This window comes from Diabrotica virgifera, chromosome 9 (assembly GCF_917563875.1).
Source record: "Diabrotica virgifera virgifera chromosome 9, PGI_DIABVI_V3a".
In the NCBI taxonomy this organism is placed as follows: Eukaryota; Metazoa; Arthropoda; class Insecta; order Coleoptera; family Chrysomelidae; genus Diabrotica; species Diabrotica virgifera.
The window spans coordinates 191,392,119-191,416,530 of NC_065451.1; the positions used below are offsets into that span (position 1 = coordinate 191,392,119).

General features: G+C 33.1%; 1 protein-coding gene across 19 annotated transcripts in view; it reads right to left on the reverse strand.

Annotated features, from left to right (window-relative positions):
• Positions 1-24,412, reverse strand: part of LOC126892901 (MAP/microtubule affinity-regulating kinase 3-like) — a 592,659-nt gene that overhangs the window by 160,491 nt on the left and 407,756 nt on the right. For all 19 annotated transcript variants that reach the window (XM_050662736.1, XM_050662738.1, XM_050662745.1 and 16 more), the window contains one exon: positions 9,182-9,326. In XM_050662736.1, coding sequence (XP_050518693.1) covers positions 9,182-9,326 — 145 coding nt within the window. The remainder of the gene's footprint in view (positions 1-9,181; positions 9,327-24,412) is intronic.

Consider the following 24,412-nt stretch of genomic DNA (forward strand, 5'->3'; position numbering starts at 1 on the left):
ATGCATAGCTATGTATATTCCTTCTGGACAGGGAGGTACAATTGTTATTTTGACAGGGTATTTTTTAATATTAAAAATAAATATTCTAAAAAAGGCAGCTTTTTGGTGAAATTTTCCAACTGCCATGTGATCAAACAAATTACGGGTTCATATAAATGAAAAGCGCTATAGGTAAGCAGCAGTGTGAGAAAGAGCGTATACCGATAGCTGTTTGCGTCCTCTGTTCTAGCGAAGTGAGTCCGTTCGCTCGAGAAAAATCACGTGACCTGGTGATACCCATGTTGTTGTGCCTCGAAACGTTAGAGTAATTGTTATATATTATAGTTTTTTAAGTAACTTTTCCTTAATTAAAGGAAAATAATACGTACTATACAATAGATTTTGCAAATATGATAGGAAATGACAAATTTATTATTATAAATATATAGGTAGAAAATTATAAAACTATAAACTAAATAAATTCTGTGTCCGAATCTTGTACTTCTTCTTCAAACTCCTCATCTGAGCTTAAATATTCATTCTTTTCTTCTTCGTCAGACTCCCCTCGAGACTCAGATTCTTCTTCTACATGAACTGTAGATAGTTGTAATATGCATTTAGAATTTATTAAAAATTAATTACTGATTAATTAATTGATTTGCTACGTATTCTCTGTCATTTTGTACGGAGTCGAAGCCTGCACAACCACGGGCGCATCTGAAGAAAGACTTGCCATTGTTGAGATGTGGTGTTATCGAATAATGTAAAAAAATAATGTACACAACACGTAACAAACGCGGAAACATTAAGAAAGATGAAAATTAGACAAGAAATACTCAACACTATGAAGGAAAAAAATGAGCTACTTTGGTCATATACTAAGAAATAAAAAACCTGATGTGATTGGTTATATAAGGAAAAGTATTAAGTATTGGTTTTAAAAGAAAGAATACGTAGCAACTCAATTAATTAATCACTAATAATCTTTTAATTAACTCTAAATACATATTATAACTATTTACAGATTAGGTAGAAGACGAATCTGAGTCTTGAGGGGAGTCTAACAAAGAAAAAGAGAATGAATATTTAAGCTCAGATGAGGAGTTTGAAGAAGAAGTACAAGACACAGAATTAATTTAGTCTATAGTTTAATACTTTTCTACCTATATATTTATAATAATACATTTGTTTTTTTTTTCTATCATATTTGCAAAATCTACAGTGATGAGCGCGCTAATAACCGGCAAAACAGCTCAAAAGATGGAAAACATAATACATCTCGAAACAAAAAGAGATGAAACTCTTTTTGTTTCGCAATGTGTTATGTTTTCAACCTTTTGAGCTATTTTGCCGGTTATTAGCTTGCTCATCACTGTATTGTATAGTACGTATTATTTTCCTTTAATTAAGAAAAAGTTACAACAACATGGTTATCGCTAGGTCACGTGATTTTTCTCGAGCGAACGGACTCGCTCAGTTAGAACAGAGGACGCAAACAGCTATCGGTATACGCTCTTTCTCACACTGGTGCTTACCTATAGCGCTTTTCATTTATATGCACCCGTAATTTGTTTGATCACATGGCGGTTGGAAAATTTCACCAAAAAAAACCTGTCTTTTTTAGAATATTTATTTTTAATATTAAAAAATACCCTGTCAAAATAACAATTGCACCTCCCTGCCCGGAAGGAGTGTACATAGCTATGCATGTATAGTTGTATATTTTATACTCGTTAATAGTATGTACAGATTCAGATGAAATCTTGTGAAGTTCAGATGCATCCCCTGAAAATAATCCTGGGACGCCCATGCAAGTATCTTGCAGAGTTAAAATCGCCCTCAAATCGCCTGGTCTGTTTATTTTCTTTATATTTGAATATTTAAATTTACTTTAAAGTCACGTCAATGGTATTTTTTGTAATATCAATTTTTGCCCTTTTTTTAACTTTGGGGGGGATTTTTGGGGAAAATAACCGCTACCCTCCAGCCAGACCGGCATTTTTGTATTAGGCTATCATAGAAAAGTCACCTGAAAAATTTTCAGGTTGCCTAAAATACCTACTCAAAAATGTCTCACAGCTCTTATACTAAAACGATTGATCTGTCGTTTACTTTTTTATTTTAGTTTACTATTAAGACATAATTTTTTTTAAGTGGCTTGATATATCTTTATAAGACAATTTCTGAATACACCATCTATCTAAGAAAATCTATGAACGCATCATTAATGTTTAACAATAAAGCGTGAGCGGCCGTGGAGTAACGGCATATTCGCTGGCCTCATACGCCAGTGCACGTGAGTTCGAGCCCTGCCAAAGACAAACCATTTTCATTTCCAATGACACGAGCCGTCTCACCGTGCCTCGGAGAGCACGTAAAGCCGTCGGTCCCCCTGGGCTAGTGTACATCGGCACTAGTTACTTGAAACAGGGTTAAAGATGTAAATGGCGCCGGAACTGTCCGAAAGGATCTCCCCGGCAAAAATGCCATACGATATTATTAGTGAGCGGCCGTGGAGTACCGGCAATACCGCTGACCTCATACGCCAGTGCACGTGGGTTCGAGCCCTGCCAAAGACAAACCATTTTCATCTCCAATAATGACACGAGCCGTCTCACCGTGTCTCGGAGAGCACGTTAAGCCGTCGGTCCCCTGGGCTAGTGTACATCGGCACTAGTTACTTGAAACAGGGTTAAAGATGTAAATGGCGCCGGAACTGTCCGAAAGGATCTCCCCGGCAAAAATGCCATACGATATTATTATTACAGTCGAACCCGCTTATTAGAGTACCGCTTATAGGAATATCCCGGTTTAAGGAATAAAATTTTGAGATCCCGGAACATTTCCATTTACTCCTTAATAAATTTAACCGTTTATAGTGATACGTTTTAGTAAAAGAATCCCGCTTTATCTAATAATCCTAAGTTACCAAAAACTTTTTAGGTACAATTTCCCACGAATTTTTATGTTTTCTGGTTTTATAGGACCTGTCGATAATATTTTATTACTTACTTTATTATGGGTACCAATTCTACCTTCCGCCAAACATTTACCGATCGTAAAGTAGGTACCTAATTTTTCAATTGTGTAAACATTCTTATTGCTCACTCACCGCCACGTCGTTGTCTGTCTAGATTTTTAACAGTTGGAAGTCATAAATAACCCTTTGTAATATAATAACCGCTGAAATTTTCTGGAGGGTAAAACCAATGTCAATTTTTTATTTATTATAATTTTAGAGCAACAAGTTACTAATATCGTTGATTGAGGTATTGGACCCATATTAATATTTCAATCAACGCTAATATCTTATGTAACAAAACAAATAGTCTCAGATTACCGATTATTTTTCCAGAAAAAAAGTAAGTCTGTTGGATATATGTTAATAAGAAAATATATATGTATACGTATATCTACATATTGCATACATTTCATACTTATTTGTGTAGGTATGCATGCACAGATAATGTAGTTTGGTGTTTTAATAAAATAAGTAATAGTTACACTAGGTACTGTATTATTGACATAAAAAGAAATAGAACCATATACATAATATATGTACATAACGTATGTATGTACATGTAAATACATACTATGTACATGTACATACAGTATGTACCTCTACAAAGTGTGTTGTACTATTACGACGTATATTCGGTACATATATTTCTGCTAGCCACCACTGATCGGTTATTAGAATATCCCGGTTATAGGAATATTTTTGCTTGGCACGAAGGCTATTCTAATAAGCGGGTTCGACTGTATTATTATAACAGTAAAGAAATATGTTATTCATGTTGTGTGACTCTATGAAAGAGAATAATAGTTAAGTATAAAAGAGAATATAGTTGCGTATAATTCTTTGATAAAAGCTCTGAATATTGGATTTGGTGGAATTTACTTCCTTGATGCTCCAGGAGGGACAGAAAAACATTCCTAATTTTATTGTTATTAGCGAGGACCAAATCGCAAAATCAAGTAGCCCTAGCGTTGGCTTCATCTGGAATAACTGCAACGTTATTAGAAGACGGAAGACGGAAAACACCAGCTTGCAACATCGTCAATAATCGCGCAATGGCGAAGATTTTACAGATATGCAAATGAATCGTTTGAGACGAATACATGATGGACCTTAAGAGGTCATTGGAGGCACTGGACAGAAATTTAGATATCTGAAAATTAACTTGAGTTTTCATGTTTCGCACTTTCACAATTATTCGGACGACGGAAAACCGTCATCACCGTATATTTACGCACCGCAAAAAACCAAAATATTGTTTAGCAGAACACATGCAATTGATTCAACTTGTTTCATTCATAATATTTTTGAGTTTTTTTTTCTGTGAATTTTTAGTTATTGAAGCACAGATTTTATGACAGCTCATTTGCATTTGAGGTTATATTGTATTTGAAGTTTATAAAAACTCAGTTCAAAGATTTTACAATCTTGTATGGGAAAACATCGTATAAATATAACAACGAAAACGTATAAATATTAAGAAATAAACAACTTATTGACGTTTTCGTTTTTGTTATCAAAATTTGTCAAACTATGTAAAGAGGTCCATTACAACCTAAATAAAAAAGTTTAAAATGGAAACTCTTACTATGTTCCAAATATGGATGTACCGGGTGTCCCAATAAGAATGGCTCTCGGCCATATCTCAGGAACCGTTTATAGTACAGCTTTGAGAAAATAATATGTATAACCAAAGTTGCCTCGAGAAAAGCCTGCAAATTATTTTCATAATTGTAGGTCCACCGCTAGAGGGCGTAATTGAATATCAAAAATAAAAAAATTAAAATTTTACAAAATTTACCTAATGACAGGGCACTGGAAATCCAATCATCGTATTCTTTATAAAATTCTGCGCATATCTGATTTCACAAGTTTAAGTCTACCTTTGAAAATAAGAGCTGGGGGTGCGTGGGAACCTTCTTATGAAAAAAATGGCTGTAAGTCCGGTTCTGCTAAATATTAAATACAAGTATGCATTTTTAATCCTGTATTACAAAATTAGACCAAATTAGCAACATAATACCGAAAACCGCATGTCGATATCTTTTTTCTATCTCGAGATATCTTAATAAATGTGTAAATTTTAAACATAACTGTTACTGTCACCGGTAAATAAGGTTAAGGAAAAGTAGTGTGCTATGGAAAAAACAAATAAACATTTTCCAGATGTAAACGTATATAATTAATTAAAACAACAATAAGACAAACAACACTATAAAATATAATAAAGAAATAAAAACAACTACTTACTTAGTCTTAGTGACTGCCTAAATGTTCAAATTGTTGCCCATCATTTTCGATGCAAGCATTTAGTCTTTCAAGAGTAGATTGAATAGCAACAGATTTAACTGTTTTATACTTTTATTTGTGGGGACGGATTAAAGATCTTGTTTTTGCCGCTAGGCCCACTACTCGAGAAAACATGATCTAGAATCTAGAGAATACGAAACGCCAATCAAAGCATCGCGAAATTAGAAATTGAGACTGCTGTTCAATCTAACGCTTGCATCAAAAATGACGGCCAACAATTTGAACATTTAGGTCGTCACTAAGTAAGTAGTTGCTTTTATTTCTTTGTTATATTTTATAGTGTTGTTTTTCTTATTGTTGTTTTAATTGATTATATACGTTTACATCTCTAAAATGTTTCTTTGTTTTTTCCATAGCACACTACTTTTCCTTAACTTCGTTTACCGGTGACATTAACAGTTGTTTAAAATTTTACACGTTTCTTAACATATCTCGAGATAGAAAAAAGGTATTGACATGCGGTTTTTGGTATTATGTTGCTAATTTGGTCTAATTTTGTAATACAGGATTAAAAATGCATACTTGTATTTAATATTCTCCAAAGAAAACTAGATTTCCGAAAATAATTAAATAACGCCTACTAGCTGGCATATTACTAATTAGGCTATTTCGCAAATAAGACTCTTACATTGACGAAAAAGAGCTGTTTTCAACAAGACCAAGTATATAAAATTCGATTTAGCAGAACCGGCCTTACAGCCAATTTTTCATAAGAAGGTTCCCAGTCACCCCCGCGTCTTATTTGCAAAGGTAAGACTTAAACTTGTGAAATCAAATATGCGCAGAATTTTATGAACAATACGATGATTGGATTTCCAGTGCCCTTTCATTAGGTAAATTTTGTAAAATTTAAATTTTTTAATTTTTGATATTCAATTACGCCCTCTAGCGGTGGACCTACAATTATGAAAATAATTTCCAGGCTTTTCCCGAGACAACTTTCGTTATAAATATTTTTTTCTCAAAGCTGTACTATAAACGGTTTCTGAGATATGACCGAGAGCCATTCTTATTGGGACACCCGGTACATGAACGATACTGTTATATTATGATAATACAATGTAATATTAGCTTTAAATATACAACCAACTAATTTTAAATTAAAACAATATAGACTAATATTTCCAGACTAGCCAGCACAATATTTCATATTCCATGATCATAAATTTTATACACATCTAACTTTTGTTTAAATTCAATTTCTGGAAAACCAGAGGGAGAGTATAACCACCGTCCATATTTGTTACTCGAATTTTGATAAATTTCAACCGAGAGCGGTTTCCACTTTCCACTTGGCACGAAGGTTTTCATCAAAAATTCATTAAAACTCAACGTGGAGATTTTTCGCAGATCATTGCCGCAATATAACTTTATTAACTCTTCAAATTTCCTTTCTAGGCTGGAACGCTCGTATAAGTCCTGATGGTGTTTTTATTAAATATTTTTTTAGAAGAATATATTCTGGAATGTCTTCCCAACAAAAATTGTGGTCCTTCAAATATGAGGGTTGGATCGACGTGCTAGCAATTCGTCATTCGGAAAACGCTTTAAATAATATGCTAAAAATTTGGATAATTCGCCTCGGAATATGGATGGATAAAACGACGACGAAAATTGTAACGGAAATGGACATTGAAAATGGCTACATGGAATGTACAAGGTATCAGAAATAAACAAAAGGAATTGTTATCGAAACTTAAAAAAATTGAAATTGATACCTGCGTATTGACGAAAATGAAGAAAAAAGGTAAATGTAACGAAAAAGTCGGTAACTACACGCACATTTACACCGGTGTACCAAAGAGGAATAGAACCAAACAGGGTGTGGCTGGATTCATTCACAATAAATCAGTAACCTACCTAAAAAGCTAGCAAGAAAATCAGTAACCTACCTAAAAAGCTAGCAAGAAGTCTAGAGAAATAAAAGACTGTACACAATGCAGCACAATATTTAGGTTAGAGCGTATAAGGAAACTGGAATTGGGCAGGACACGTCGCCAGATTGTCAGACAGCCGATGGACAAAACGTATTGTCGAGTGAAGGCCACGAGAAGAAGCACTACGGAGCAGAGGACGACCACCAACCAGATGGGCTGACGATCTGAAGTGTATTGTCGGCAACTGGATGCAAGCCGCACAAAACAGAGAAAGATGGAAAGACCTGATGGAGGCAGTGGACGAGTACGGGTTGATGATGTATAAGGAAAATGTGCGATACCAAGATCCGGAGTGGTGGTCACAAGTCATAAGGGAGTTGATAGACACCAAAAAGAAAGCATATCGAATCTGCCTACAAACACAAAATCCAGAAGACTGGAATACGGAATAGGGAAGTTAAGAAAACTATGTCCAAAAAAATGAAACGTGGGAGAAATAAACATATATACAGTGCGCTGGAATAAGTGTTAGCCCCCCCCGCCCCCCCGCCTTATTAAGTTATTTATTTTTAACACATACGCAAAACACTCGGACAGGTCGATTTTTAAAATAATCGTAGCATATTATAGCATCAATGTTTCGAACTTAACGCGATCCCTCTTCAGGTAACAGGCATAACTTTGATTTTTTTAAATGGGAAAGTACCGGATGTCCCAATAAGAAAGGCTCTCGCCCATGTCTCAGGAACTGTTTATACAGCTTTGGGAAAAAAAATTTTATAACAAAAGTTGTCTCGAGAAAAGCCTGGAAATTATTTTCATAATTGTAAGTCCACCGCTAGAGGGCGTAATTGAATATAAAAAATTTAAAAAAACGAAATTTTACAAAATTTGCCTAATGAAAGGGCACTGGAAATCCGATCATCGTATTCTTCATACAATTCTGCGCATATTTTATTTCACAAGTTTAAGTCTACCTGTGCAAATAAGAGGTGCGGGTGAGTGGGAACCTTGTTATGAAAAAATCGCTGTAAGTCCGGTTCTGCTTAACTGATTTTTGCAAACTTGGTCTTGTTGAAAACAGCTCTTTTTCGTCAATGTAATAGTTATAATTTGGAAACAGCCTATTACGCAATATGCCGGCTAGGAGGCGCTCTTTATTTTTTTTAGATATCTAGTTTTCTTTGGAAAATATTAAATACAAGTATGTATTTTTTTCCTGTCTTACAAAATTAGACTAAATTAGCAACAGAATACCGAAAACCGCATGTCGATACCTTTTTTCTATCTCGAGATATCTTAAGAAACGTGTAAATTTTAAACATAACTGTTGCTGTCATATAAGTGGAAATATATTAGAAGCAAGTAGTGTGCTATGGAAAACAAAGTCTTTACAAAGCATTAAAGAACTGGAGGACAAAATGCACCGCAATGGGAGTAGAACTTGAAAACAAGTACATAACAAATCTTTTCTTCGCAGACGATCAAGTGATTATGGCAAACGATGAGGAAGACATGGATTATATTATGATTCTAAAGTTAACCAAAGAATACCAACAGAATGGTCACCACCAATAGCATAAATGACGAAAAAAGAGACCTACAACTCTAGATAAGAGTTAAAAAAAATATCGAATAATTTAACTACCTAGGGACAGTGACAGCGAAGGAACATCGAAACGGGACATTCAGTAGAAATTACAACAGGGCCGAAATGTGGCAAGGTTGTGAATGGTTTGTATTATTGTAGTCTTGTATAACCATCTTTTGTATAAACTTATTCTCAACTGTAAATAAATAGTTGTTCTGTATCTTTGGTCACGTCGCATATTTAAATTTTGTAGATATTACTGAGTTGGAATTAAATGTATATATATGACATAGGCTCCTTTTCTGATGTCCTCATATATAGAGGTCATCATATGTACAGAGAGCAATAATTCTGTTCTGCAGTTGCTGCATCGACTATACATAACATTAACATAAAGATACTTACTTGAAAAAGTTCAGGAGCTGCATAAGGTGGACTCCCGCAAAAAGTATCTAGTTTATTTCCTGGGGTAAATTCGTTTGAGAAGCCGAAATCGGCAATTTTAATATTCATTTCACTATCCAACAGTAAGTTTTCAGCCTTTAAATCTCTGGAAAAGAAAGTTATGTTTAGTACGGAAACTTCTATGAGGTAAAATATGATTTGCAGTCATGTAAGTTAGTGGGTAGTAACAACTGTTCCGGAACTTTAGTATAAAACTTCGGTTACGTAACGTCAAGTGTAACGTAACTTTACAAATTATTGGTATTTTCGGAGACTTGATGTAGGTCGCTTGCAAGATGGATATAGAGTTCTTGCCAAGGTAAGAGTAAATGGAACGAATAAAAAACTTGTTTACTTAACATAATGTTGAGGAACTTTCAATACCTATTAATTATTTAAAAACAAGTTATAATAGGGACAAAAGGATACCATCCCTATCCGCTGGGAGCGTTGACTATGATTTATAGCAGGGGCGGCCCGTCGGGGTAGGCAAGGTAGGCGCCGCCTACCCTCTTCAAATGTAGTACAATAATATAAATTATTAATATAAATTACTTATTTCAAAATTGTAATTTATAAATTTTGACACAATACCTACAATAAAATAGCAAAAATTATCCAAATTATTTGTAAAAATATCCAACAAATTTTCTCCGTAGTTATAATTATTGTACGCTCCTTGTAGTATCAGTAGTACTGTGTAAGATTCTATATTCTTCCTGGGTCAGGCACTTGAAAACGTAGCCTGAAATAGAACGACGCCAACACCGAATTGACGTGCGATCTCTCTCTGTTTACGCGAGCAGGCCTGCGTAGCGACCGTATTCTACGATTTTGAACGGGCGGATAGGCACAGAGTCTTATAGCCGGACCTACAAAATTTTATCAGTTGCTTCTCTTATCAGATTATAAATATAATTAAAAATTTAAAGCGAGGTTAATTGTTAACTTATCAATTTATTCGAAGAGTAAATTATTATTTGATACAAAAATAAAATAAGTAATATTTGACGTTGTTGAAACGTAGGTGTGTTAGTTTTATTGGTGGAAAAACTTTAGTCAAGAAAGGTCAGAAATTATTTCAATGGGCCGGCCTTTACCAAATTTAACAATTTTATCCACAGATAAGACAATAGACAATCGACCATTTTCGAGATCGTTTAAAACAATATGGTATGAAAATCATAAATGGCTAAGCGGAAGTTATTTTAAAAATTCACTTTTCTGTTGGCCTTGTCTGTTGCTCTCAAATTTGAAGCAAAATGTTTGGGTGAGTCAGGGATATTCAGATTTGAAAAATTTATCAGCTAGTGTAAAAAAACATGAATCTTCGAAAGAACATTTAAACAATTGCTTAGGTTTAAAACGGTTAGAAAAAAATAAACAAACTATTGACAGTGCTTTAGCTGGACAAATTTCTCTATCTAATAAGATATATAATAAAGAAGTTGAAAAAGATTGAAGAAGTTGAAGAAATTGATGTTACAATTCTGTTAGTAAAACAAGAACCTGCATTCCGCGGTCGTGATGAGAGCCATAATTCTTCAAACATGGGTAATTTTAAAGAAATTTTTAATTTAGTAGTTAAACGCGATCAGGAAATCCAGGATCATATTAAAAAATAGAAGGGGTGTTCACGGGTTTGTCAAAAACAATACAAAATGATTTAATAGATTGCCTTGCCGATTACGTAAAAAATGAAATTTCAACAGAAATTAATGAAAGTCAATTTTTTTCTATACTAGCGGACGATACTACTGATATATCCGAAAAATCACAGTGTACTTTAACAATCCGTTTTGTTAAAAAAGTTGGTCAGGTAACAGAAAGATTTTTAGGGTTTTTTGATGTTAGCGAGAATAGATCTGCAGACGCTCTATTAGTTTAATTTCAAACGTGCTTGAGCCATATGATTACAAAAATAAATAAATTGCTCAATTTTACGATGGTGCAAGTGTAATGGCTGGCTCTTTAAACGGATTACACTCAAAAATTAAAGTAGATGCTCCAAGAGCAATTTTTACACATTGTTGCGCTCATAGATTACATTTAGTATTGCAAGACGGCTCAAAATGTATTACAAATTGTAGGATATTTTTTGTCGCCTACCCGAAGTATATGTGTAGCCTACCCGCATACTGAGGTCGCGAGCCGCCACTGATTTATAGGTCAAGTGGTACTGTGGTACACTCTCGACGTCAGTCGTGGGGGACGATCTTATTTGTTTCCTTTATGTGTGCTTTACAAAAACAAGAGATTATTTAAAATGTTACTATTAATTTTGTGCCAAAACACCTAAAAAATAATAAATCTCCAGGAAGTGATAGTATACCCGCGGAACTTATTAAATATGGAGGTGCTAATCTGGCCAATCAATGGCCAATCAAATATATAACAATTAACTTGGCTTCAGTTGGTCGTAGAAAATTTTTATTTTGGTTTGAATCTTTATTTTGTCTTCAGCAACAATAACCTGCAAGTTAGAAACTTATAAGATGTACAAGGAGCGGCTTCAGTTGTAAATGTTTATAACGAAATTTGCCCCCTTATTTTCAAACGAAATAAGAGGTTGAAAAATGTTATACTCATTTATTTACATCAGAATATGAAAATATAAATCTTTAGAAGGAGAGTGGATCTTGGATTAACTCTCTATGATTTTTTTTTAAAAGTTATAGTCTTGGACATTTGATCCCTTGGGATAAACAAGTTATAATATCTAATCAACAAGTTCACCAATCGGGCTCTACAAAATTTTTTTATGTTTGGTATTAGAATATCTTCATTTTAAAGCATTAAAAAAAATACATAAAAGTTATTTTTACAATAAATAATACAATTGCAAAAAACGGCCATTTTGGACCTTTCGCAGGCTGTTTTGCAATAACGTATTAACGAAATTAAACTGGGGGTGACTTTCACCCCCTCTCGGGAGTGAAAAAATATATGTCCAAAATAAGTCCGGAAATGGGTAAACTGACTAAGTTTAAGTACCTTTTGTTCTATAGAGCTTTTTCGCCAAGTCAACACTTTTCGAGTTATTTGCGAGTGAATATGTTCATTTTTCAACAAAATTACCACATTTTTAGACGGTTTTTCGCAAATAACTCAAAAAGTATGTATTTTGTCGAAAAAAATGTTCTTAGAAAAAATATAGCTTATAAAAAGTAAAAAAAATGGTGTACGCGTTAGGTCTCTGGATCTCGTAGAACCAGAGTTATAGCCAATGAAAAATATATTCATATTCACCAAATTTCAAATAGAATATTTCGACGTGGAATATCCAAAAAATTAAGCACTTTTTGGGGAAAACCCATTATAACTTTTTTAAAGTGTTTTAAAAAATCTTTATTTCTGTTTTTACAAAAAGTTTCTAGCATTAAATTTAAGCAAGTTACGCTCAAAATAAAGTTGGTCCCTTTTGTTTTTGCAAAAAAAAATCGGGAAGACCAACCCCTAATTAGCAACTTAAATGAAATTAATCGTTACCGCTCCACAAATTATTTTACTTATGTTGTGTTTATATGATCTGTAAGTTTCATCGATTCAAAGTGCTTATTTTTAAAAAAATTTTGTTCCAAAGTAAAATTTTAAAAATTTAAATTTTGAAAAATATTTTTTTTTCAAAATAACTTAAAAATTGTTAGAGATACCAAAAATCTCGGAAAACGAAAAAAGTCAGATTTGCTTTTCTGAATATCATGTATTTTTTTGTTTTTCTGTTAGACAAAAATTGATTAAGATTTGGTGTTTCTAAATTTGCATACATTCGTGATCAGTGACTCGTTCAACCCTTTTTAACTACAGCCCTTTCAATAATAAGAACTTTGAACCGATGAAACTTACAGATCATATAAACAATATATACACGAGTCAAGAAACTTGTGAAGTCGTAACGATTAAGTTAATTTAAGATACTAATTAGGGGGTGATTTTCTCGATTTTTTTACCAAAACCAAAAGGGACTAACTTTATTTTGAGCGTAACTTGTTTAATTTTGATGCTAGAAATTTTTTTTATAAAACAAAAATGAAGCTTTTTTTAAACACTTTAAATAAGTTGTAATGAGTTTTCCCTGAAATGTGCTTCATTTTTGGTTAATTCACGTTAAAGTTTTCCATTTGGAATTTGACGAATATGAACCTATTTTTCATTAGCTATAACTCTGCTTCTACTAGGTGTAGGGACGTGATATATACACCATTTTTTTAAATTTTTTACAAGCTATATTTTTTCTAAAAATGGTTTTTCGACAAAAACCGTCTAAAATCGTGGTTATTTTGTTGAAAAAATGAACATATTCACTGCCAAATAACTCGAAAAGTATTGACTTAGTGAAAAAACTCTATAGAACAAAAGTTACTTAAAATTATCCAGTTTATCCATTTCCTGACTTTATTTGGACGAATATTTTTTCACCCTCAAGAGGGGGTGAAAACCACCCCCAGGGCAAAAGCACATATCTGCACAATATCACTTTTTTCTTTGACTTGTTAGCTATGTGTATGCCAAATTTCATGTCAATCCAAGCGGTTCTTTAAAATTTAAAGGTTTTGCAATATTTTACCGTTAAAGAACGGACTAAAAATAAATATCCTAAGATGCAAAATAAAAAATCTTAAAAATTGCAAATTTAACAAATGAAAAACGTCATAAATAAAAAAACCGCACAAAATTTTTGGTTACATTTTAGTAGAAGTTATTCCTGCCATCGTCCCTTACAACACCTGGTAGGTTTCAAAAATTGCTGAATTATATCCTGAAATCGACCTATTTTTCACCCACAGCTTGGACTAGAATTAAAAAACTTATTGGTATGTATAAGTATTTAATTAAACAATTTTGTTCAGAACTAACGTTTTCGGACTTATCAGTCCATCATCGGTGAACTTTGAGTACTTGCGATAATCGCAGAACCAAACAGTGGTTGAGTTTTTAAATTATTGTCTACATACTTAAAAGTATTAAATAAGCCGACTATAAATCGATGAAAATAAATAACTCTCCGGGAAGTGAATTTATAAAACCTATACTATTTCAGTCATGGGGGCGACTGAATTCGAGTAGGTTTTGTATGCAGAATATTAGTTACATATCCTATGCTACTTCGATCCAGAAATTAACTGTATCGGTGTAGGATTTGTAAGCCAAATTTTTTATTATTATTGAGCAAATGTCTATACTGTTTCAGTCATGTAAGTAAAACTAATCAAATATTTACTAAGTGGATTTATTATTATGTATATCATAAAATTTAGATATGTTTTGAAAATTAAAATTAATAATATATATTTGGATAATATTAAAAATTAAAAACAAATGAATAATTACTAATGTACGAATATATTATACAGTATATCCCTGTAAGTTGGAACCATATGGAAAACTTTTTTATTATTGATTTTACGAAAGAATATATTCTTAAAAAAAAGTTCTGAATGGTCTAAAACCGAAGATGCAATCATCTGATATCAAGCTTTTTCAATAATATACGAGGGATGTCAAAAAATATGAATTTGTCTCAAGAATAAAGTACCTTTATATATTTCACAAGATTGAAAATTGTTATTACGAAAATTTGTTTGGACTTAATAATTTTCTAATATGCAACTACATTCTTCTAATTGAAAAAAAAAATGAATTTTTTTCTCTAAAGATACTTTACTCTTAACAGAAATTTATATTTTTTGACATTTCTCATATACTATTAATAAAACTTACTAGTAGAAATATCAGATGTAATAATGCAAAAGTAATATCAGATGATTGCATCTTCGGTTTTAGACCATGCAGAAAATGTTTCTTTTTTTCGTAAAATCAATAATAATAGCTATTTGTATAACAAGGGAGGAAAGTGTAACTTTTCCTCCCGAGAATGAAGTTTACTGCCCGACGCGTAGCGGAGGGCAGTAATCATTCAAGGGAGGAAAAGGCACTTTACTCCCATGTTATACATATGGGTTTTCCACCTTCCTCAAATAACAAGTCATTTTTTCATTTTTACTTAATTTCTTTATGGAACTAACCAACAAAATTTATTAGAACTAAAACAACGAGTAGGTACAATATAACTGTCAACTGTCAAATATAAGTCAAATCATTAATGTAAACATTGTTAAATCAAAATAACAATTTACTGTTTTTTACCATTCTGCAAAATACAGGATGTTTTATAAATAAACGTTAAAATGTATAGATACTTCGTAATAGAAAATAGATATTATACAGGGCGTCAATAAGTTATATTTCATGAATGAACTACCATGACGTCACTTTTACTTTTCCTCCCTAGGGAGGAAAAATATTTTCCTCCCTAGGGAGGAAAAGTACAACTTTGCTCCCTACAATCAGGTCCGGAAAAGTATACTTTCGGTAGAGGTAGGTGGAAAAAAAGTTTTCCATACGGTTCCAACTTACAGGGACATATTGTATACAGGGTGTAACGAAAATACAGGTCATAAATTTAATCGCATATTCTGAGACCAAAAATAGTTCGATTGAACCTAACTTACCTTAGTACAAATGTGCACGGAAAAAAAGTTACAGCCCTTTGAAGTTACAAAATGAAAATCGATTTTTTCCAATATATCGAAAACTATTAGATATTTTTTATTGAAAACGGACATGTGGTATTCTTATGGCAGTAGTATTTTAAGAAAAAATTATAATGAAATTTGGACACCCCATAAAAATTTTATGGGGTTCGGTTCCTTTAAACCCCCCCCCCCCCAAACTTTTGTGTACGTTCCAAGTTAATTATTATTGTAGAGCCATTAGTTAAACACAAGTTTTTAAAAACTTTTTTGTCTCTTAGTACTTTTTTCAAAAGTCAGTTTTTATCGAGATATTTGAATATTTGTCAAATCCACCACATATTTGTATATGGTAAAGTACGGTTATGGAGACTTGGTAATAATATGGAAATTTATTTATGATTTACATTTTTAAGTATATTTTGAACCATATTAAAAAAGAAGCCATATCTCGATAAAAGATGCTTTATCAAAAAAATACAAAGAAACAAAAAAGTTTTAAAAACACTGTGTTTAACTAATGGTACCGCAGTAACAGTTTAATTGGAACGTACATAAACATTTGGGGGGTTTAAAGGAACAAAACCCTTATAAAATTTTTATGTAAACATATTAAAAAAGAAGCCGCAACTCGATAAAAACTGCCTTATCGAAAAAATACTAAGAGGCAAAAAAGTTTTAAAGATATTGAATTTCACTAATGGCACCACAATAATAATTTATTTTATTTATTTTTATTTTATTTATTTTATTTTATTTATCCACGGGAAAACCCCATTAACAGTAAAAATACAATAAACACAATAAAGAAATGAGGTACCATCATTTGGAACGGACGCAAAAGTTTGGGGAGTTTAAGGGAACAACACCCCCATAAAATTTTTATGGGGTGCACAAATATCACTATAATTTTTCTTTAAAATGTTCTTTCCATAAGAAGGCTACATGTCAATTTTCAACAAAAAACCTATAATAGTTTCCGATATATTCAAAAAAATCGATTTTCATTTTGTAACTTCAAAGGGCTGTAACTTCTTTTGTGTGCATATTTGTACTAAGATAAGTTAGGTTCATTCGAACTATTTTTGGTCCCAGAATTTGTGGTTTAATTTATGACCTGTATTTTTGTTACACCCTGTATGTTCGTATATTAGTAATTATTCATTTGTTTTTAATTTTTAATATTATCCAAATATATATTATTTATTTTAATTTTCAAAACACACCTAAATTTTATGATATAATAATAAATCCACTTAGTAAATATTTGATTAGTTTTACTTACATGACTGAAACAGTATAGACATTTGCTCAATAATAATAAAAAAATTCGCTTACAAATCCTACACCGATACAGTTAATTTCTGGACCGAAATAGCATAGTATATGTAACCAATATTCTGCATACAAAACCTACTCGAATTCAGTCGCTCCTATGACTGAAATAGTATAGGTTTTGTAAATTTGTATCCGGGAACGGTTCGTCCCTACTCGAAATAGCAAATTACATATGTATTGGACCGCTATTCACTACCAACTGATTTTTACTGGCCTGAGGAACTAAAGCAAGTTTCGTCGGCTTCAGATGAGTAATCTTTATCGTTTTTTTTTTGTAATGACAAACTTTTTCAATATCTGGGTTAGGTTTAAGCATTGATTATAGATACGGATAGATCCCCAGCGCTTATGGACGGAAGCGTGTCACCATCCAAAAAATTAAAATTTCAGTCAAGAATCAGCGACTCTAGTGGTTATTTCGGAAAATAGCCAGTTAGGAATTTGCTCTCGCAAGAGAATGATCGTAGACTGACGTGCGGTTACTTCCCCTATCACTCCCACCACAACCAATTTATGGCAGTACCTACTAAATTAGAAAACGACACTGACACCCAGAGAAGCGAAGTAATAATCCTATTTAGCGAACAGTTTGAATGTACAGCTGGTTCCTAAAAAAACTGATACGACTCTTAAAGCGTATTTTGTAGAAAATTGAGCAGTGTATTTTGAAGGACAAAATTTGTTATTTACATACTGTCACTGTCACTGCCAAATCTTAAAATTTGTCAGATAACTTATTCTATTCAACCTCAAAAAATGGCTCCACATGCTAGCAAAAGAACTAAAAGCAAGAATTGTAACGAAATTAGAAGATGTTTGGTCATTATCTGCCATAGCAAACAATTTTAACGTAAGCAGAACAACAGTTTTAAAACAATTCTTACTTTAATATATTTTTCAGTTAAGTCGTTTGTTTTATTTCTTAATGATATTAAAAATAATAACAATAACCCTATTTTATGTAAAAACTATCATTTATATACTCTTTATAAAATGCAGGAATTCAAAATAATGTCAAAATTTAGACCTTAATAATTATTACAATTTATGAATTAACATGTAATCAGCTGTTTGTTGTTTGTTTGTTTATTTTATTATTGTCTGTCATGATAAATATAATATACTGTCAGACCAGTCAAAATTTGATTGGCCGGTATTTAATACACTGCTCAAAATGATCAAATCTTACTAAGAGTCGTATCAGTTTTTTTAGGAACCAGCTGTACCTTGTCGATATTTAAGGGTTTTCTAAAATACGATACGAGGTTCTCAAGTGTACCGATCTGTTAACGGATAAAAATTGTTTGTATGTAATTTCGTATGTTAATAACAAAAACCAAGGAGTGCCCGATATAATTTTTAAATTCTATATAAAATTAATTAAGAGGAAACAGTAGCGATCAACAGGTAGCAAAAACGCGTTCCAAGATTGCGGCTGTAATTTTGAATATTTTTTCGAGTTATTTGGCACACGTATTCGTAATATAATAAAGAATGGCGGTACAGAGCCCAATTTGAAAAATATATTAATATGTGGGAATTACTCTGTAATTAAATACAATATTAAAAAACGAGCCTATACCGCCATTAAGAAGAACAAAAAAATACACTTTCTTCAAATAAATTTTTTTATCCGATGCCTAGATTTTGTGTCATTTTGGAACTACTAAAATTTTTTATTTCATTAGTAGTTCCAAAATGACACAAAATCTAGGCATCGGATAAAAAAGTTTATTTGAACAAAGTGTATTTTTTTGTTCTTCTTAATGGCGGTACAGGCTATTTTTAATATTGTATTTAATTACAGAGTAATTTACACATATTAATATATTTTTCAAATTGGGCTCTGTACCGCCATTCTTTATTATATTACGAATACGTGTGCCAAATATCTCGAAAAAATATTCAAAATTACAGCCGCAATCTTGGAACGCGTTTTCGCTACCTGTTGATCGCTACTGTTTCCTCTTAATAATAAAAAATTGACGTTTTTATAAATTTTAAATAAAATTTTTCGACCCGAGCAGATATTATTTTAGATTTTTTGTATCATTCAAAACAAAAACGGTCTTTGGTAATTTTTCTCTTGTACGCTGAAGTTGAACCAAAGAATATAATATAGCTTAGAGTAGAGTATATATTCGTTCGTTGAACGTTGTCAAGTAAACAATTTGAAACTGATAATAAAATAACTACAGATGACGATTTTGAAATTTTAAATTGTTTAGATGATATAACTCGAAAGCGATCAACCTAGGAGAAAAATTACAAAAGGCCTTTTTTGTCTAAAACTTCTTATTCTTCTTCTTTTTGTACAGACATTACTCTGTCTGTTTTTTCAATGTGCCTCTAGTAAGTTGTCGTTCCATCGTTTTCGTGGTCTTGTTTAAAACAATCCAAAAAATATAAAATAATATCTGCCCGGAACGATATTTTTTTAAATATATAAAAAAGACATTTTTTTGTTACTTAATTAATTATAGTCAGTATAAACTTATAGGTATCGGCATCCATAGTTTTTTATAATTGTTAACATACTAAATTACATATCAAATAATCTTTATCCATTAAATACATCGGTGCAGTTCGACCTTATATCGGATCCTCCACTATTATTAAAGCGAATTTTCTCTAAATCTGTAGGAATTCCGTGTCTATAATCAATGGTTTAAGTCACTATCTTCTTTTACCAATCATCAAAAATATTTTACTATGTGGTTGACCAATACCAATGCAATTATTATGTAAATTAGCTCTTTCTATTAATAGCTAATCTATAACAACTTAAATACAAATATTGATTTAATCAATTAGTTCACCATGACATCGTCATACGTTACCATAAACGACTATAAAAAACTAGTCCTAACCAACTGTTACCGAAAAAAATACAAAAAGAACCGACAATACAATAGATTATTTTATTTAAATAGTTAATTGTCCACTTATTGCCTAAATTGACATCTTTGAATAACTAAAAACGAATCTTTATTTAAATCCATAGTAATACCTGCCCACGTTAATGGCTCCGAATTTCCTGTGTGTCTGTTTTTGAAGGCCGAATAGAGCGTGTAGGAACCGTTTAAGATCGGTGTGAAAAATGTATAATTGAATCTAAGCATGCGTCCAAGGATCTAAAATTCCATTACGGATTTCAATAGAAAGTACATTTGGAGATTGTGTAATTATATAATTAGTTAATAGTAGAAACAGATGTCTTTGTACGAGGTGGTTAAGATGTTTGGCCTTATTTTGAACGTTTCTTTTTTGGACAACAATAATATGTATTGTTGCACATGAATGCATACAACTGGTTAGAGTTAATTACTTTTCAAGAATTCAGTACCTGCTCATATCAGTATGGATATTTGCTCTTTATTTAGAATTTAGACCTATGCTTGGAACAATTATTTTGAAAATTTGATGATAAGTGCTATAGCAGAATAAGGATTTCCAGTACGTAGTGGTCATTACTTAGTCCATAGCTTCTTCTCACCATTACATATATCGTTTCTTATCCAGCCCCTATCTGTTCGTTTCTTGATATCACTTTTCTTGTGATCTTCTGTATCTATTTATGTTGACAATGTGTATTCATGATCATCATGTTCTTGGCTGAAGAGAATTTAAGTAATAGTTTTCTATTATTGTCTTCAACGAATGTCGCAAAAAATGACGTGGCCTTAGCACTATTTTCCCTATTGCTGTATTTCATATATAGAGATATTGTTTATTATCTAATGTATACATGAATGAAAATTATTAAAAAAAATGACTTTAAAAGGACTTCAACCTGATTTTGCAATACACTTGCCAACTCACCTTTCTTATCTCTTCGGAAGATAAGATAAAATTTATTTTCACATATAATTGGAGCTATCGCATATAGGTATCTACAGTTCAATAAATATTACATTTACCCTTTACATATTACTATTAAATAGTATGATCCGCAAAAAGAGTAGGACAATGTTGCGATTTGTTAGATATCGATACTATTTTTTACCGTAATTGACTGGTTAAAGAAACTATAATAAATAACGAGGAATAGCTTTGGAAATGTTTTTAAAAAGAGCCAGTGACATACTACTACTAGGTACTAATTTACATCCCTTCCTATTCTGTAAAATATCTACGTCACAGGTTTTTTCTATTGTCTCGCCCACTTCAACCTAAACTTCAACAGAATGAGATGTCCCAGATCCGAAAAATCTAAAGACCTCTACCATGGAACCAACCTCTGGTTACAGTTACAACCTCAAACTGTTCTTTCACAATTTACAAAGCAATCAGACGTGAACAAACCAGACAAAAGGGTAAATACAGTACACTAGGGTACAATATGCAGTAAATATAATATTATGCAGTCAATTATTCTGATAAATAATCTCCCCAAACAGGACATGCATATTATCTTAGGAGATTTCAATGCAAATATTTTGAAGGAAGCAGCGTACAAACCAACAATAGGTAACCATAGTCTTCACGATGTCAGCAACAGTAATGGAACAAGGTTAATAGACTTTGCAGCGTCCCACGATCATGTTCTAGTATATGCCAGGAGAGGTAGTAACTGCGTAGACGTAAGAAGCCTAAGAGGAGCTGATAGAGACACGGATCATTTTCTGGTAAAAACGAAGATAAGGACAAGAATAGCGTCCCAAAAAACACAAGAATATACCAACACAGTTATGGAATACCGAAGTTCTACGTGATAATGAGACAGAACAGAAATTTCAAGAGGCTATCAAAATAGCTCTAACGCAGACAAATGACTATAACAACATAGACTCAGCTTGGGAAAATATCAAATTAGCTCTGACAAGCGTATCAGATGAAATACTAGGACACAAAAAGAGAACAACAAAAAAATGGTTCGATGATGATTGCCTGAAATCCATAACAGGAAGAAATATGGCTAGAAGGAACATGCTACAAAACCCCTCGCACAATAACAATGAAATGTATAAACAAAGAAGAACCGAGACAAGAAAACTAATCACAAGGAAGAAGAGGGAGTATCAGGAATAAATAATCAGAGATATAGAAGAAAAAAGAAGGAACAAACAAGCGAGACAGTTCTTCAAAGGAGTTTCAGATATCAAGACCGGGTACCAAGCAAGAACAGGAAACTTCCTTCAAAACGACAGCTGGCAGCTTATCACTGACGACAAGGAAATCCTAAAAACCTGGAAGGAATACTTCTATCAACTATTAAACGACCAAGCTAGCAGAAATACATCAAACACAGAAGTACGTACAGCTGAAATAGAAGACCATTACCCGACATACGAAGAATTAATACAGGCAATTAAAAAACTTAAAAATAATAAGACACCAGGTAAAGATGGTATACTCGCAGAGTGCTTAAAACATGGAGGAGAAGCGTTGTACAGTTCTATATACAAGCTAATTCAAGACATTTGGCGATAAGAAACAATGCCAGATGAATTTAAAGGAGTTATTGTACCAATACACAAAAAAGGAAACAAAAAGCAATGTACATATTAACTACTGGGGAATAACACTCCTAAACACCACCTATAAAATCCTTGCAAACATCCTGCTAGAAAGAACCAAAAAATACACAGAAGAAATCGTTGGGAGATTATCAATGCGGATTTAGACCTGGCCGCTCTACTATTGACCAGATATTCATAATAAAACAAATAATGGAAAAATGCTGGGAATTTGATCGTGAGCTTCATCAGATGTTCATAGATTTTAAACAAGCATTTGATAGAGTATGCTGGGATAGACTGTGGACAGAGATGCAGGAACTTGGCTTTCCAAAAAAACCTAGTCAGGTTGATACGGATGTGTATGGAACGGTTACGATGTAAGGTAAGAGTTGGACAACAATACTCGGAGACATTTGAAATAAACAATGGACTAAAACAGGGAGATGCACTTTCACCAAAACTCTTCAATTTAGCTCTGGAGCACATAATCAGAAGTGCAAGAATCGAAAAACCCATACAGTATTTCATCGAGAAAGACCAAACTTACTACTGGCATTTGCAGACGTGCAGACGATATCGATCTAATAGGTAACACACGATTAAGGATGAAGGAGATTTTCGTGAGGTTCGAGAAGGAAGCAGAGAAGATGGGGCTCCAAATCAACGAAAACAAGACGAAATATATGTATATGAGCCGCAATAACCAAAGCAGAGACAGAATTGGTCAGAACATCACCATCGATGACTTTAACTTTGAGCGCGTTACAGATAAGTATCTTGGAACAACAATAACTGAAGACAATAACGGATCACAAGAAATAAACAACAGGATACAGGCCGGCAACAGATATCTTTTTGTCCTCCAAAACCTTATAAAATCAAAACAATTAAAAAGACGTACGAAGATACAAGTCTATAAAACAATCATACGACCCGTTGTGATGTATGGAAGCGAAACGTGAACGATAACAAAGGCAAACGAAGAGAGACTACTTGTTTGGGAAAGAAGAATCCTAAGGAAGATCTTTGGTCCTGTGCTGGATGAAGCATCAGGACAATATAGGATAAGAACTAACAAAGAGCTCGAAGAACTTTACCCAGGCGCCAACATCATAAAAGAAATAAAGTTCAGAAGACTCCAATCGGCGGGACACCTCAGAAGACATTCTGACCAAAAGACTGGTGTGGGAGGAAGTCCCAACTGGAAGGAGACCACGCGGATGCCCTCGACTCCGGTGGCGAGATAATATAGCAGGAGACCTAAGCGCGATGGGCGTGGAGAATTGGATGGAGGTTGCTCAAGACAGAAAACAGTGGAGGCATGTTGTCGAGTCGGCTAAAACCCACGAAGGGTTGTAACGCCACGGAGTAAGTAAGTAAGTCAATTATTCGAATATATAGGATGGGATGGCAAATGCTAATATGCAGATCATAATAATAATAGTCTCCCGTTTTATACCGCTAATGCTGGGGCCACACTAACGTCTAATGTCGTTAATTATCGCACTATGTGACATTAAAGAGAGGTGTAGCCCCGACTTAGCGCGCTAATTTGTTATTACCATTATTATTAATCACGTTAAGCATTAGGCAATAGCTAGAGTGGCGGTCACTTTGATAAAAGGACTTCAGTACGTCACTTATCGCGTTAAAACGCACTAAAATAAGTGTGGCCAGCCTGTTTAATGCGCATAATTTTTGGTGTCCCAATTAATACCATAATGAACGTTAAAACGTTAATGTGGTCCCAGCATAACGCGGCTTTGGGATTATATAAGGGTAGTCTGCTATATCTAAGGCCTACGGTATACAAGGAAGGTAACAGGGCCAGTGCTACGCTTCAGCCGCCTATTATTACC